This window comes from Oncorhynchus tshawytscha, linkage group LG22 (assembly GCF_018296145.1).
Source record: "Oncorhynchus tshawytscha isolate Ot180627B linkage group LG22, Otsh_v2.0, whole genome shotgun sequence".
NCBI lineage: Eukaryota > Metazoa > Chordata > Actinopteri > Salmoniformes > Salmonidae > Oncorhynchus > Oncorhynchus tshawytscha.
In genome coordinates this window covers 20,621,145-20,637,069 of record NC_056450.1, presented here as the reverse complement: position 1 = coordinate 20,637,069, position 15,925 = coordinate 20,621,145, and the positions used below count along the sequence as shown (strand labels likewise).

Here is a 15,925-nt window from a genome sequence, read left to right as displayed (position 1 = left end):
CATTAGTAAGGATAGATTAGAATTAGAAATCAGTTTAGATAATATTGCTTATACTTAAAATGTCATATATTTCTCTGATCTATCTTTGCTCCACTTTTGTTTGTGCAGAAATACCCCATAGTATGGCAAGGCCTGCTGGCACTGAAGAATGACTCGGCTGCCGTGCAGCTCCACTTTGTCTCTGGCAACAACGTTCTTGCCCACCGTTCACTGCCGCCATTGGAGGGAGGGGCCCCGCTCCGCATCGCACAGAGGATGAGGTTGGAAGCGTCCCAGCTTGAGGGCGTGGCTCGCAGGATGATGGTGAGTTGCTAGTTGTCTATCATTGAAATTATGCATTTTAGCACAGTTCTTGTAGAAAGTTTTCAAACTAAGACACTCTTTGGTAATGTTTTCTTTGCAGGCAACTAGTTCTCATTACAACTGAATGTAAACATGCTTAATATTTCAGTAACATTTCAGGTGAAAGCACAACCGATTTGATGATTGTTGTTTATAGGTGGAGAGTGACTACTGCCTCCTGCTAGCTCTGCCATGTGGACGGGATCAGGAGGACGTTCTCAGTCAGACCCTTCTCCTGAAAGGAGGCTTCATCACCTACCTACAGCAAAAACAGGCAGCTGGGATCATCAATGTCCCCAACCCCGGCTCCAATCAGGTATGTGGTGTGTTCTGACTGTTAAGCCATATCAGCATCCATTTCAAATGGACCTGTAATGATGGCCCTTCTGTATTCAAGTAAATATTAGGTGGAGATGGGAGTATGGTACTGAACTGATTTCAAACAATGAGGTTGGAAACCCAACTGACACGTGTCTGGTCTCTTCCTTCCCCAGCCGGCATATGTGGTGCAGATTTTTCCGCCATGTGATTTCTCTGAGAGCCACCTGTCGCGGCTCGCCCCCGACCTTCTCAACAGTATCTCCAGCATCTCCCCTCACATCATGATTGTCATTGCCTCTGTGTAATACCTCCAATAGAAAAACACCATTCTCTAGAACCCAACCGAATCAAGCCAACACCAGCCTTTTTGGACTTTCATCCAGGTTAGAAAACTGGAAATGCCTCAGTTTGGATGGGTTTGACCTCTTTTTGTTGTTTTTAAAACATGCATTCACTCTTACTTCTCTTCACCAAGTCCTTAAGTCATCCTTCCACCTCTGATTCCACAACTCCCTGTCTTTACGGAGAGCATACGGAAGGGTGGATTGGGGGTTTCATGATCAATTCTATGATCATACGTTTCACTTTTGCAATCGTTGGAAGTCAACCGGATTGCGTCTTGATTTTGAAAGTATTCGAGGAGACGAAGGAACGAAAAGAGAAAGACTGCTAAGGGATGTTTTTACTCTCATTGAAATAATGATTGTGATTTTATTTACATCTTTTGGGAATTTTCTTAGAAAACAGATCAAATCAGTCATTGCACTATGTTGAGAAAAAAAACATGATCTTTGTACCGATTTAGAGAGTAAAATGCTACCTATTATAATAGACATGCACCAGTGACCAGCTTTACTTGTGCAAGAGAAAAATAGAAAAAGGAATAATGTCTGCTTCATCAATCTTCTGTACTGCTTTTACTCTTCTACCATCGGCCAACTTGATTTTCTTCTACTTCATTTCCAGAGTCAACTCTATCCTCAGAGGTTACTATTTGAGTTGTACAGTTTGCACTTAATGCCTCAACAGGCGACCTATATATATATATATATATATATATGTATATGTATATGTATCATTTGTTTATTTTTGTTTGTCTTATTTACAAGTCAAGGTGTCGTAGACAATTGCAAAACTGTAAATATTATAAATATTTAAAGATTAAAAATATGTAAGGAGGCCAAGTGGATTATATGACAACTCATCACTATCAACCTTTTCGGGGTGGCAACTGGCAAGGACCCCTACAAAACTCCTAGGAGTGACATTTACAAACTTTTGTTATTAGAATTGATTCTGTGCCAAAATCTCTTTTTCAATGAACCCCCAGAACCTATTTTCATACTTGATTTTGTATTTGTCACCCAGATCTACTGTACCAGCCTCTGTTTGTACTTTGTTTTTTAAATATATTTTCTTCATCAGCCCAACCTGTTACAGCATACATACTACTACTCCATTGTGAAATCCTGTCCTCATTTCCATGGAGTGCCATAAACTGTTCTATTTGATGATGGTGAACATAGTCCTTCTGTCTCTCTCCTTGTGTCCTCCACTGCCCTCTACCATTCCTCTGAAAATACTCCTGGATACCAATATGTGCTCCCAAAGTCAAAAAGCAAATTACTCAATGACAGCTGTAGCATGCAAACTTGAATAAGTAAAGGGTAAATAGAATCCGTAAGGCAACGAATGTGACTAAAACTTTAAACAATGCTGGGAATGGATGTGTAAACGGTCTCTTTCCTTTCCCTGAACTAGTGTCTCCCTGAGCCAATTTTGTAAATACTCATGTTCTCAATATGTGCTCTTGTGTACTTTCCCTTATTACTGTCTCCGTTCAGGGTCCTCATGTTTTGTGTGACAAAACAAAGCAGTCCGAAAGACGAAGCTAGTTGTGAACCGATGCAGGAAGTAAAACCCTGATTCTCAGTTTTTGTGGTGTAAATATTTCTATGACTGCAGGCTGAATACTTTCATGTTGATGTTGAAGGCACTTATAATTTTTGTATACAAATTACAAGAAAATACCCCAAAAACAAAATTATTTATCTTAAACTGTCTTTTGATCAATCTTATTTCATAATTTTCAGTGTATTTTGCTGTTCCTCCATGAGGACATTTTTAAACTGTAAAATAAATGGTTGTTTAACATCTACAGATCATTAAATGGTCCGTCACTCTTGATTTGTGTTTGCTTGCTTTTGCCCGTTGTCTTGGTATGCCTTGTTCCACTGCAGATACATTACTGTATGATATATTACCAACAGTATTATCTAGTCGTTACTCCGATTATGCAGAACATTGTTTTCAGGTTACTACTTGTTCTGAAAATATCCAGCGTCTTCAGGTTACTACTTGTTATGAAATACGTTGCAGTTCACCTTGAAGTCACAAGATGTCAGCATAGGATAATACCCACTGGGCACAGACATCAGTTCAATGTTTAGTTTTGATTTCCATTTTGCTGAGTTATCAACTAATGTGAATTAAACATGTAATCACCCTGTCATTGGATTTAGGTTTAACATTGGGTGAGTTATGTGAATTAAACATGTAATCACCCTGTCATTGGATTTAGGTTTAAAATTGGGTGAAAAGACAACTCCTTTACATTGATGACTTTTGCAAATCCAATCAGTTTTCCAAATTAATTTAATGTCATTACACAGATTGTGTTTTAAATTTCTGTTTGTACTTCTATAGTGCCTGTAGCCTAAAGCTTACAAATCAAATCAAATTTGTTTGTCACATACACATGGTTAGCAGATGTTAATGCGAGTGTAGCGAAATGCTTGTGCTTCTAGTTCCGACAATGCAGTAATAATCAACGAGTAATCTAACAATTCCAAAACTACTACCTTATACACACAAGTGTAAAGGGATAAAAAATATGTACATAAAGATATATGAATGAGTGATGGTACAGAACGGCATAGGCAAGATGCAGTAGATGGTATCGAGTACAGTATATACATATGAGATGAGTAATGTAGGGTATGTAAACAAAGTGGCATAGTTTAAAGTGATATATGTATTACATAAAGATGCAGTAGATGATATAGGGTACAGTATATACATATGAGATGAGTAATGTAGGGTACGTAAACATATTAAGTAGCATTGTTTAGAGTGGCTAGTGATATATTTTACATCAATTTCCATCAATTCCCATTATTAACGTGGCTGGAGTTGAGTCAGTGTTTTGGCAGCAGCCACTCAATGTTAGTGGTGGCTGTTTAACAGTCTGATGGCTACCATGCTCATTTTGTTTATTTTTTGAGTTAGAGTCCTCTAACTGCACTATTAGTTGACAATCCTAGTTTATGTAGACAAATAGCTCTCATGAGTTTTGGAAAAAATACCACTAATTCATAAACATAGCAACTGCAGTGAAAAATCCACAATACAGCTGTGTGTACATGCATAGGAGAGAGCGAAGAGAAGTTGATTTCTCCAACAATGCATTGCATTGTTGGTCTTCCAAAGAAAGTCAGACATTTATCTGATAGTATGTGCCCATATTTTGCATTTATGTGAAGCAGTCTGAAGATAAGTGACTGGAGAAGTATGTCTAAAACTGGGATCGGCGCAAGGGAAGGGCAATTAAAGTTGCACTTTTGTACTTATCCTCCCCGAGGCTATAGGGCTCTATAGTTTAAAAATGTTAAGACTAATGCCTGAACATTAGGGTGTCCTGCTGCTCCTGTTACATTGAAAAGCACACCGAAGAATCCTCTATTGGTGAGGAATGTTTGGCGGACAGGCCTGTGTGGACTCTCATCACATTTGGAGGTACTGAAAAGGCTAAAATGAATGTCCTCAAACGGGGACTGCCTGCAGCGAAGAGACCCCAAGTACCCCAACTGTACATTATGGTTTTATAACCCTCAATTTCAGCCATCAAAGGATGTTCTAGAGTTCCAAAATGGTGGCTTCTTCCTGAAATGTCAACTGTGGTTTTGGCTTATTTAAACACTCATCCCACATGCTTAATGCAATCATATAGAATTTTTCATAACAGTATTTATATCAGAGAGAAAACAGCTACAAAGAGAAGTTGTGAAAATAAAGGTTTTCAAACTGAGGCCACTGGATATCTGAGGGAGGGAAAGAGGATCATGCTGGAACTCATCAAAGACACATCACGCCTCTCCTCTCCTTCTCTTTTCATTACAGGAGGAAGAAGGGAGTGTGACCATGGAAAAGAGGGCAAGCGATTTATAGTGCCTCGACAGGCTAAGACAAGGAATGTTAATTGAGGCCCAGCATGAGAAGAAGCAGAGATGGTGGAACACAGTGTGAAGAGAGAACACAGAGAGCAAAGGGGAAACTCAAGATGCTGTTCCTCTCCTCACTTTGTCCCCCCCTCCTACCCTGCCCTCTGAAATTACAGACCTAGCCTATGACAAAGGAGATGGGGAAGCAGCAGCAGGAAGAGTACGAAGGAAAAAAGTTATGCGTCCTTCATGCTTGCTCAACCACCTCCATCTTTCTGTAATTTTAGTCTGTCTTTTGAAGTCTTAGCCCACAACATTACATTCCAAAGGCCACATTGAGCTATTAAAAGAAGATGCAAAGAACTTTGAAAATACTGATTTTGGCTTTTTCTGACATTGATAAGTGCTTGTTTTCATGTTTTGGGTTTTAGGCTTTTTGCTGACATTCCATGCAGACGTTGCTCTGAATGTATTATCCACAGACACATTTCAACACATGATAAACACAACTAGATGGGAAGCATTACAATTATGTAATGCATTTTTTAAAATTCTTTCTTCTGGGTCTTAGGGATACCCTAAAGTTACATAATGTAGGGGTAAACACACTTCATCTATGTCAATGTGGAGCATCAACCTGGGTGGATCCTCAAATGGTTCTACAGCTGCACCATCGAGAACATCCTGACGGGTTGCAACACTGCCTGTCATGACAACTGTTCGGCCTCCGATCGTAAGGCACTACAGAGCGTATGGCCCAGTACATCAGTGGGGCCAAGCTTTCTGCCATCCAGGACCTCTATACCAGGCGGTGTCAGAGGAAGACCCTAAAATTTGTCAAGACTTCAGCCACCCCAGTCATAGACTGTTCTCTCTGCTACCGCACGGCAAGCGGTACCGGAGCACCAAGTCTAAGTCCAAGAGGCTTCGAAACAGCTTCTACCCCCAAGCCATAAGACTCCTGAACATCTAATCAAATGGCTACCCAGACTATTTGCATTGCCCCCCCCCCCCTCCTTTTTACGCGGCTACTCTCTGTTTATTATCTATGCATAGTCACTTTAATAACTCTACCTACATGCACACATCACCTCAATTACCTCGACTAACCGGTACCTCCGCACTTCGACTCTGCACCGGTACCCCCTGTATATTGCCTCACTATTGTTATTTTACTGCTGCTCTTTAATTATTTGTTACTTTTATTTATTTATTTAAAAAGAAAATTGAGGTATTTCTCTTAAAACATTGTTGGTTAAGTGCTTGTAAGTAAGCATTTCACTGTAAGGTCTACACCTGTTGTATGTGACAAATCACATTTGATTTGATTTGGATCTGGATGCAACAGCAAAATCATAAAGACCTCTTGAAGACTCTTACATGTTCTGTTTATATTGTTGCAGATTTTGTCACATTGGCATTGGAATTGTCTGAACAATAACCTTCGCTGAACCATTCGGAAGAGGTCTAGAGTGGGGGCAGCAGTTGTGCCCTGGAGAGCATTGTGACTCCAAATGATGAATGGGAGGATGTTCACTATTCAGTAAGCTCTTCATTTGGAAGATTAGACCAATGAGGCCTGTGTTTTACATATCTGGTTGGTGGATACTCTGGGTTGGGAGATTTTAGCGGCATGTCTCGCCTCTCCCTTAACTGTGTGTGGGAGGACTTGATAATAGGGTGGTGTGGAGAGTTCCAGGTCCTTGTCAAAAACAGCCTCATTTGGTGGAGCAGCTATATTGAATTGTTTTAAGGTCTTATCAATGATCACTTTGCTGTTTGATTTAGAATTTTAAAACCCCTTGAAGTATCGAATACAAATGTGAAACAATTATTTGTTGAAATGCTTTGAATAACAGATTCACTCCACGGAACAACAGATAGTCCCCCAAAAATCAAATGGAAGTTTTTTTTCTGAAGTGTCTGTCCTATATTTGAGAGATATAATAAAGATCAGGATTGTTATTTGTGTCATCTTTATTTAACTAGGCAAGTCAGTTAAGAACAAATTCTTATTTATAATGACGGCCTACAAAAGCCAAACCCAGACGACGCTTGGCCAATTGTGCGACGCCCTATGGGACTCCCAATCACAGCCAGTTGTGATACAGCCTGGATTCAAACAAGAGTGTCTGTAGTGACTTCTCTAGCACTGAGATGCAGTGCCTTAGACCACTGCGCCACTCGGGAGCCCAAACATTTATTTTTTTGGACATGTATTTAACCAATTTAATCAATTTTAGAATTAAGACTGTAACGTAACAAAATGTGTAAAGTCAAGGGGTCTAAATACTTTCCGAATGCACTATACTTACATACATTTTTTCAACTGGTACCGGGGGACCTTCAGATGAGTCTTGTGAGGCCTGTGGGCGTCCTAGAGCAAAACAACCCACGTGTACGTGTTTGTGATAGTCTCACCTTTACACAGAGGGTTAATATTAGGCGAAACCGTATTGACTCTACAGACGATTTTGTGAGCTGACCGATTTTCAGGATGTCTCATGGTCTGACAAACACTGCACTAGCTCTGTCACCTTTCAGATGCATCCAATGCAAAAAAACAGATACCGCATGTCTATCTTACATTTATGAATTTTTATGGGGATTATTTTATTATGCTTATTAGACGTCCCCGGGGTCATGGACATCGACCTTAGGGGGCTAATCCAAGAGCCTAGATAAGAACACAGACAATGTGGAAAGAGACAGATGAGAGGCTGCTTGTGGTAGCAGAAAAATAACAGAAGCAGGAAGTACAAGGGAGCAAAGGTCATGTGTATACATATTTATTCAGTAACACACAAAATGTACAAAATCACACAGCCCAATAGGCCTACTGCTAATACTGCATTTGGTCGATTTTTCTCAGTAGAACATGGCTATACCTCCATACACTCTTCTATGTACAGTCTAGTACCTCCCAGTCCTCTTTTGTCCCTATTACCTGGTTATAAGAGAAAGGTGTCAGCCCACCCAAGGTGCATACTACATGTATGACCCATCCCACACACTTCACAATAAGTGAGCTCATGTCTGGAGGCCTTGTTGTCAGAAAGGTCAATGTTGTCATGCTAACACGATAGAACCAGTGAAAGGATGAGGATCCACCTTTTCCAGCCTCCAGTATTTATTTTAATTTTATTTCACCTTTATTTAACCAGGTAGGCTAGTTGAGAACAAGTTCTCATTTACAACTGCGGCCTGGCAAAGATAAAGCAAAGCAGTGCAACACAAACAACAACACAGAGTTACACATGGAATAACAAACATACAGTCAATAATACAATAGAAAAAGTCTATATACAGTGTGTGCAAATGAGGTAGGATAATGAAGGTAAGGCAATAAATAGGTCATAATGGCGAAATAATTACAATATAGCAATTAAACACTGGAGTGATAGATGTGCAGAAGATGAGTTTACAAGTAGAGATATTGGGGTGCAAAGGAGCAAAAATAAATAAAATAGATAACAGTATGGGGATGAGGTAGTTGGGATGGGCTATTTACAGATAGGCTATGTACAGGTGCAGTGATCTGTGAGTTGCTCTGACAGCTGGTGCTTAAAGCTAGTGAGGGAGATATGAGTCTCCAGCTTCAGTGATTTTTGCAGTCATTGGCAGCAGAGAACTGGAAGGAAAGATGGCCGAAGGAGGAATTGGCTTTGGGGGTACCTAGTGAGATATACCTGCTGGAGTGCGTGCTACGGGTGGGTGCTGCTATGGTGACCAGTGAGCTGAGATAAGGCGGGGCTTAACCAAGCAAAGACTTATAGATGACCTGGATCCAGTGGGTTTGGTGACGAGTATGAAGCTAGGGCCAGCCAACGAGAGCATACATGTCGCAGTGGTGGGTAGTATATGGGGCTTTGGTGACAAAACGGATGGCACTGTGATAGACTGCATCCAATTTGCTGAGTAGAGTGTTGGAGACTATTTTGTTAATGACATCGCCGAAGTCGAGGATCGGTAGGATAGTCAGTTTTACGAGGGTACGTTTTGCAGCATGAGTGAAGGATGTTTTGTTACGAAATAGGAAGCTGATTCTAGATTTAATGTTGGATTGGAGATGCTTAATGTGAGTCTGGAAGGAGAGTTTACAGTCTAACCAGACACCTAGGTATTGTAATTGTCCACATATTCTAAGTCAGAACCATCCAGAGTAGTGATGCTGGACAGGTGGGCAGGTGTGGGCAGCAATTGGTTGAAGAGCATGCAATTAGTTTGACTTGCATTTAAGAGCAGTTGGAGGCCACGGAAGGAGAGTTGTATGGCATTGAAGCTCATCTGGAGGTTAGTTAACACAGTGTCCAAAGAAGGGCCAGAAGTATACAGAATGGTGTCATCTGCGTAGAGGTGGGTCAGAGAATCACCAGCAGCAGGAACGACATCAATGATGTATACAGAGAAAAGAGTCGGCCCGAGGATTGAACCCTGTGGGACCACTATAGAGACTTCCAGAAGTCCGGACAACAGGCCCTCCGATTTGACATACTGAACTCTGTCTGAGAAGTAGTTGGTGAAACAGGCGAGGCAATCATTTGAGAAACCAAGGCTGTTGAGTCTGCCGATAAGAATGCGGTGATTGACAGAGTCGAAAGCCTTGGCCAGGTCGATGAAGACAGCTGCACAGTACAATCTTTTATCGATGGCGGTTATGATATCATTTAGGACCTTGAGCGTGGCTGAGGTGCACCCGTGACCAGCTCGGAAACCGGATTGCACAGCGAAGAAGGTACGGTGGGATTCGAAATGGTCGGTGATCTGTTTGTTAACTTGGCTTTCGAAGACCTTAGAAAGGCAGGGTAGGATAGATATAGATCTGTAGCAGTTCGGGTCTAGAGTGTCTCCTCCTTTGAAGAGGGGAATGACCGCGGCAGCTTTCCAATCTTTGGGGATCTCAGACGAAAGAGAGGTTGAACAGGCTAGTAATAGGGTTTGCAACAATTTCAGCTGATAATTTTAGAAAGAGAGGGTCCAAATTGTCTAGCCCGGCTGATTTGAAGGGGTCCAGGTTTTCTATAGGGGTCCAGATTATGCTGCAGTAGTTTATGTGTCGGGGGCTAGCGTCAGTCTGTTATATCTGGAGTATTTCTCCTGTCTTATCCGGTGTCCTGTGTGAATTTAAACATGCTCCTTCTAATTCTCTCTCTTTCTCTCTTTCTCTCTCTTTTCTCTCAGAGGACCTGAGGCCTAGGACCATGCCTCAGGACTACCTGGCCTGATGACTCCTTGCTGTCCCCAGTCCCCAGTCCACCTGGTCATGCTGCTGCTCTAGTTCTGCCAGGCAGCTATAGAATCCTGACCTGTTCACTGGACATGCTACCTTGAACTGGACCTGCTGTTTTGGACTCTCTCTCTACCACACCTGCTGTCTCTAACTCTGAATGATTGGCTATGAAAAGCCAACTGACATTTACTCCTGAGGTGCTGACATGTTGCACCCTCTACAACCACTGTGATTATTATTATCTGACCCTGCTGGTCATCTATGAACGTTTGAACATCTTGGTCATGTTCTGTTATAATCTCCACCCGGCACAGCCAGAAGAGGACTGGCCACCCCTCATAGCCTGGTTCCTCTCTAGGTTTCTTTCTAGGTTCCGGCCTTTCTAGGGAATTTTTCATAGCCACCGTGCTTCTACATCTGCATTGCTTGCTGTTCAGGGTTTTAGGCTGGGTTTCTATACATCACTTTGTGACATCGGTTAATGTAAAATGGGCTTTATAAATACATTTGATTGATTGATTGATTGAATATCGAATACAATGCCACAGGAGGAATCATGAAATGGATCAAATAGCTCTAAGGGGTCATAGTACATGTTGTAAAGTAGACTCCTAGGTGGGGACAGGGAGGGAGAGCTCCAGGTATGGATCTTAACCAGATGACTCAGAGTCACCATGAATACATTAAATGTGTCACCATCCGGCTACATCAGCTCCTCTCATCCCAGGCTGAAATTGGATTTTGGGCCATATGTATCAAGGCATCTCAGAATAGAATAGATACTTCACACTGGTTGAATCAACATTATTTCAACGTAACTTGTCAATGTATTATGACGTAGAGTCAACACGGAAAATACACTCAGTGAATCCAGCTGATTGCTGTGATCCCTTATTGATGTACTTTGTTAAATCCACTTCAATCAGTGTACATGAAGGGGCGGAGACCATCAACAGTTTCCCATGTGTATCAAGAGTGGTCCACCACCCAAAGGACATCCAGCCAACTTGTAGTGAACATGGGCCAGCATCCCTGTGGAACGCTTTCGACACCTTGTAGAGTCCATACCCTGACGAATTGAGGCTGTTCTGAGGGCAAAAGGGGTCCAATCAATATTAGGAAGGTGTTCCTAATATTTTGGACAGTCGGTGTACACACACACACACACACACACACACACACACACACACACACACACACACACACACACACACACACACACACACACACACACACACACACACACACACACACACACACACACACACACACACACACACACACACACACACACACACACACACACACACACACACACACACACACACGGTGATAGGCAGTGCAGCGCCCCTGGCTGGAGAGCAATAGGGGGGAGTAGGAGGGATAATTTACGATCAGTTCCCCCATGTCCATGTAACGTTTTCATTGTAATCTAAAAGGCTAAACCTAAACTAATCCTAGGTCAGCACTCCAATTCTGAGACACCTGATTGACATGAATTTGCCCCTGAAATACAAGTAATACGCAGATTTATCTGAATTATATGATTTGTCATCACCCCTCTTAGGTTCTTGTTTTCCTCCCCTGTGTTGCTGTGGAGGGGATGAAATGGGATGTGTCTTTGGGGGAACTTGGGGAAGTGATCTTGTTTTGCACCAGTTTCACTTTTTTTGTTGTAAATAAAATAGTGTATTTGTGGTTTATCAGTTCCATGGAATTTAAGAATTCTGTGCCCCTTCTCTTTTGGCTATAGCCGCTCCAGAATTGAATCCCAATATGCCAGTGACATTGAGTGTGAGAGAGTGTTATCTGTTGGGTTTTACAATAGGTAGGAGGTGAAGCAGGATTTACATCACCTTTTTCATTTTGTAACTCAGGACTTTAACTGCCTTTTCAACTTCCTTGTAACTCAGTGTCTATGGCAAGAAAGCATAGTATTTGAGTGGATAGTGAGAGGGCTATTAGGCCGATGATGCTGTATCTACAGTAAAGCAGAGGGTGAGTGGACTTATACAATTATCTATCTATCCATATCTATCAAAATATTCACTGATGATGGATTATAAAGATCAAAGTAAAGGATTATTTCAGGATGAGGTAAAGTGGATGTCAAAAAGAACAGATATGTAGGAAGAGGGAACTTTTGAGGAGAATTGAAATTCCCCAATGAAGGTTTAGTGCAGGGCTCTTCAGAGAATTGTTGGGGTGGCGGTGGGTAGCAGTGAAGGGGTTAGGAAGGGACAGAAACATTTACTGGACTGTTCAGGCCATCAGTATTTGTTTGTTAGGTCCACTTTGCAGATATGCTGGTTGAAAAGTTCCCTTTTCCTGCCTGCGTCGCAGTGTGTGGTGACCACTGTGGCAGCAAACACAATTTGCACAGTTTGATTTTCTTCTCACATTAAAAGGTCAAGTGAGTTTTGATATCAACATCACAAGATGCAAGGAATTGACTGTAGAACGTCAGGTATTCATTGAATTAGCATTGGGGACGATACAAAAAAACTCCCACATATCGCCAGGGCTAACTTGCCTAACTGTTATGGTTTTCTTCTGGTGAAAGAGAGGAGGACCTGATGAGGTGATAAAGTGAACAACATACAATACATGTGAAAAACCGAAACAGTCCTAACTGGTGCAAAACACAGAGACAGGAAACAATCACCCACAAAATACCCAAAGAATATGGCTGCCTAAATATGGTTCCCAATCAGAGACAATGATAAACACCTGCCTCTGATTGAGAACCACTCTAGGCAGACAACTCTACTAAACACAACCCCATAAATCTAATAAACCCCTAGACAAGACAAGACACATAAATCACCCATGTCACACCCTGGCCTGACCAAAATAATAAAGAAAACACAAAATACTAAGGCCAGGGCGTGACAGTACCCCCCCCAAAGGTGTGGATTCCCGGCCGCACACCTAAACCCATAGGGGAGGTTCTGGGTGGGCGTCTATCCGCGGCTCTGGCGTGGGACGTGGACCCCACTCCAACTTAGTCTTTGTCCACCTCCTTAGCGTCCTTAGATTGGCGACCCTCGCCGCCGACCTTGGCCTAGTAACCCTAACAAAGGGCCCCACTGGACTGAGGGGCAGCTCGGGACTGAGGGGAAGCTCGGGACTGAGGGGAAGCTCGGGACTGAGGGGAAGCTCAAGACTGAGGGGAAGCTCAAGACTGAGGGGAAGCCTAAGACTGAGGGGAAGCCTAAGACTGAGGGGAAGCCTAAGACTGAGGAGAAGCTCAAGACTGAGAGGAAGCTCAGGACTGAGAGGAAGCTCAGGCAGGTTGATGGCTCTGGCAGATCCTGGCTGACTGGTGGTTCTGGAGGATCCTGGCTGACTGGCGGATCTGGCGGATCCTGGCTGACTGGCGGCTCTGGTGGATCCTGGCTGACTGGCGGATCCTGGCTGACTGGCGACTATGGCTGCTCCATGCTGACTGGAGACTGTCTCCCTTGCTGTCTCTGCCTGGCCGGTTCCCCTCTTTCCACTGGGATTCTCTGCCTCTAACCCTATTACAGGGGCTGAGTCACTGGCTTACTGGGGCTCTCTCATGCCATCCCTGGAAGGGGTGCGTCACCTGAGTGGGTTGATTCACTGATGTGGTCATCCTGTCTGAGTTGGCGCCCCCCCTTGGGTTGTGCCATGGCAGAGATCTTTGTGGGTTATACTCAGCCTTGTCTCAGGATGGTAAGTTGGTGGTTGAAGATATCCCTCTAGTGGTGTGGGGGCTGTGCTTTGGCACAGTGGGTGGGGTTATATTCTTCCTGTTTGGCCCTGTCCGGGGGTGTCCTCGGATGGGGCCACAGTGTCTCCTGACCCCTCCTGTCTCAGCCTCCAGTATTTATGCTGCAGTAGTTTATGTGTCGGGGGGCTAGGGTCAGTTTGTTATATCTGGAGTACTTCTCCTGTCCTATTCGGTGTCCTGTGTGAATCTAAGTGTGCGTTCTCTAATTCTCTCCTTCTCTCTTTCTTTCTCTCTCTCGGAGGACCTGAGCCCTAGGACCATGCCCCAGGACTACCTGACATGATGACTCCTTGCTGTCCCCAGTCCACCTGGCCGTGCTGCTGATCCAGTTTCAACTGTTCTGCCTTATTATTATTCGACCATGCTGGTCATTTATGAACATTTGAACATCTTGGCCATGTTCTGTTAAAATCTCCACCCGGCACAGCCAGAAGAGGACTGGCCACCCCACATATGCTCTCTCTAATTCTCTCTTTCTTTCTCTCTCTCGGAGGACCTGAGCCCTAGGATCATGCCCCAGGACTACCTGACATGATGACTCCTTGCTGTCCCAAGTCCATCTGACCGTGCTGCTGCTCCAGTTTCAACTGTTCTGCCTTATTATTATACGACCATGCTGGTCATTTATGAACATTTGAACATCTTGGCCATGTTCTGTTATAATCTCCACCCGGCACAGCCAGAAGAGGACTGGCCACCCCACATAGCCTGGTTCCACTCTAGGTTTCTTCCTAGGTTTTGGCCTTTCTAGGGAGTTTTTCCTAGCCACCGTGCTTCTACACCTGCATTGCTTGCTGTTTGGGGTTTTAGGCTGGGTTTCTGTACAGCACTTTGAGATATCAGCTGATGTACGAAGGGCTATATAAATACATTTGATTTGATTTTGATTTGAGACTCTGGCGGCTCATGCTGACTGGAGACTCTGGCGGCTCCATGCTGACTCTGGAGACTCTGGCGGCTCATGACAGACGGGAGACTCTGGCGGCTCATGACAGACGGGAGACTCTGGCGGCTCATGACAGACGGGAGACTCTGGCGGCTCATGACAGACGGGAGACTCTGGCGGCTCATGACAGACGGGAGACCCTGGCGGCTCATGAGAGACGGGAGACCCTGGTGGCTCATGACAGACGGGAGACCCTGGCGGCTCATGACAGACGGGAGACCCTGGCGGCTCATGACAGACGGGAGACTCTGGCGGCTCATGACAGATGGGAGACTCTGGCGGCTCATGACAGACGGGAGACTCTGGCGGCTCATGGCAGACGGGAGACTCTGGCGGCTCATGGCAGACGGGAGACTCTGGCGGCTCATGACAGACGGGAGACTCTGGCGGCTCATGACAGACGGGAGACTCCGGCAGCGCTGGCGAGGAGGAAGGCTCTGACAGCGCTGGACAGGCGAGGCGCACTGTAGGCCTGGTGCGTGGTGCTGGCACTGGTGGTACTGGGCCGAGGACATGCACAGGAAGCCTGGTGCGGGGAGCTGCCATCGGAGGGCTGGTGCGTGGAGGTGGTACTGGATAGACCGGACCGTGCAGGTGCACTGGAGCTCTTGAGCACCGAGCCTGCCCAACCTTACCAGGTTGAAATGCTCCCGGTCGCCCTGCCAGTGCGGTGAGGTGGAATAGCCCGCATTGGGCTATGCAGGCGAACCGGGGAAACCGTGCGCAAGGCTGGTGCCATGTAAGCCGGCCCAAGGAGATGCACTGGAGACCAGATGCGTAGAGCCGGCTTCATGGCATTTGGCTCGATGCCTACTCGCCATACTCCCTGTGTGCCACCCCCCAAGAAATGTTTGGGGCTGACTCTCGGGCTTCCTTGCCAACCGTGTTCCCTCGTATCGCCGGCTCCTCTCTCCGACTGCCTCTGCTCTCCTAAGTGCCTCCACCTGTTCCCATGGGAGGCGATCTCTTCCAGCCAGGATCTCCTCCCAAGTGTAGTAACCCTTGCCGTCCAACACATCATCCCATGTCCATTTCTCTTTGCGCTCCTCCTGCTGCCGCTGCCTGTCACCACGCTGCTTGGTCCTGTTGTGGTGGGTGATTCTGTTACG

At 44.5% G+C, this 15,925-nt stretch overlaps 1 protein-coding gene across 3 annotated transcripts in view; it reads left to right on the top strand.

The window, feature by feature from the left end:
- spen (spen family transcriptional repressor) overlaps positions 1–2,850 on the top strand; it is a 49,933-nt gene extending 47,083 nt beyond the window's left edge. For all 3 annotated transcript variants that reach the window (XM_024384550.2, XM_024384551.2, XM_024384549.2), the window contains exons 13-15: positions 109–303; positions 500–658; positions 837–2,850. In XM_024384550.2, coding sequence (XP_024240318.1) covers positions 109–303; positions 500–658; positions 837–968 — 486 coding nt within the window. In that variant the 3' untranslated portion in view covers positions 969–2,850. The remainder of the gene's footprint in view (positions 1–108; positions 304–499; positions 659–836) is intronic.
- The last annotated feature ends 13,075 nt before the right edge of the window (positions 2,851–15,925 follow it).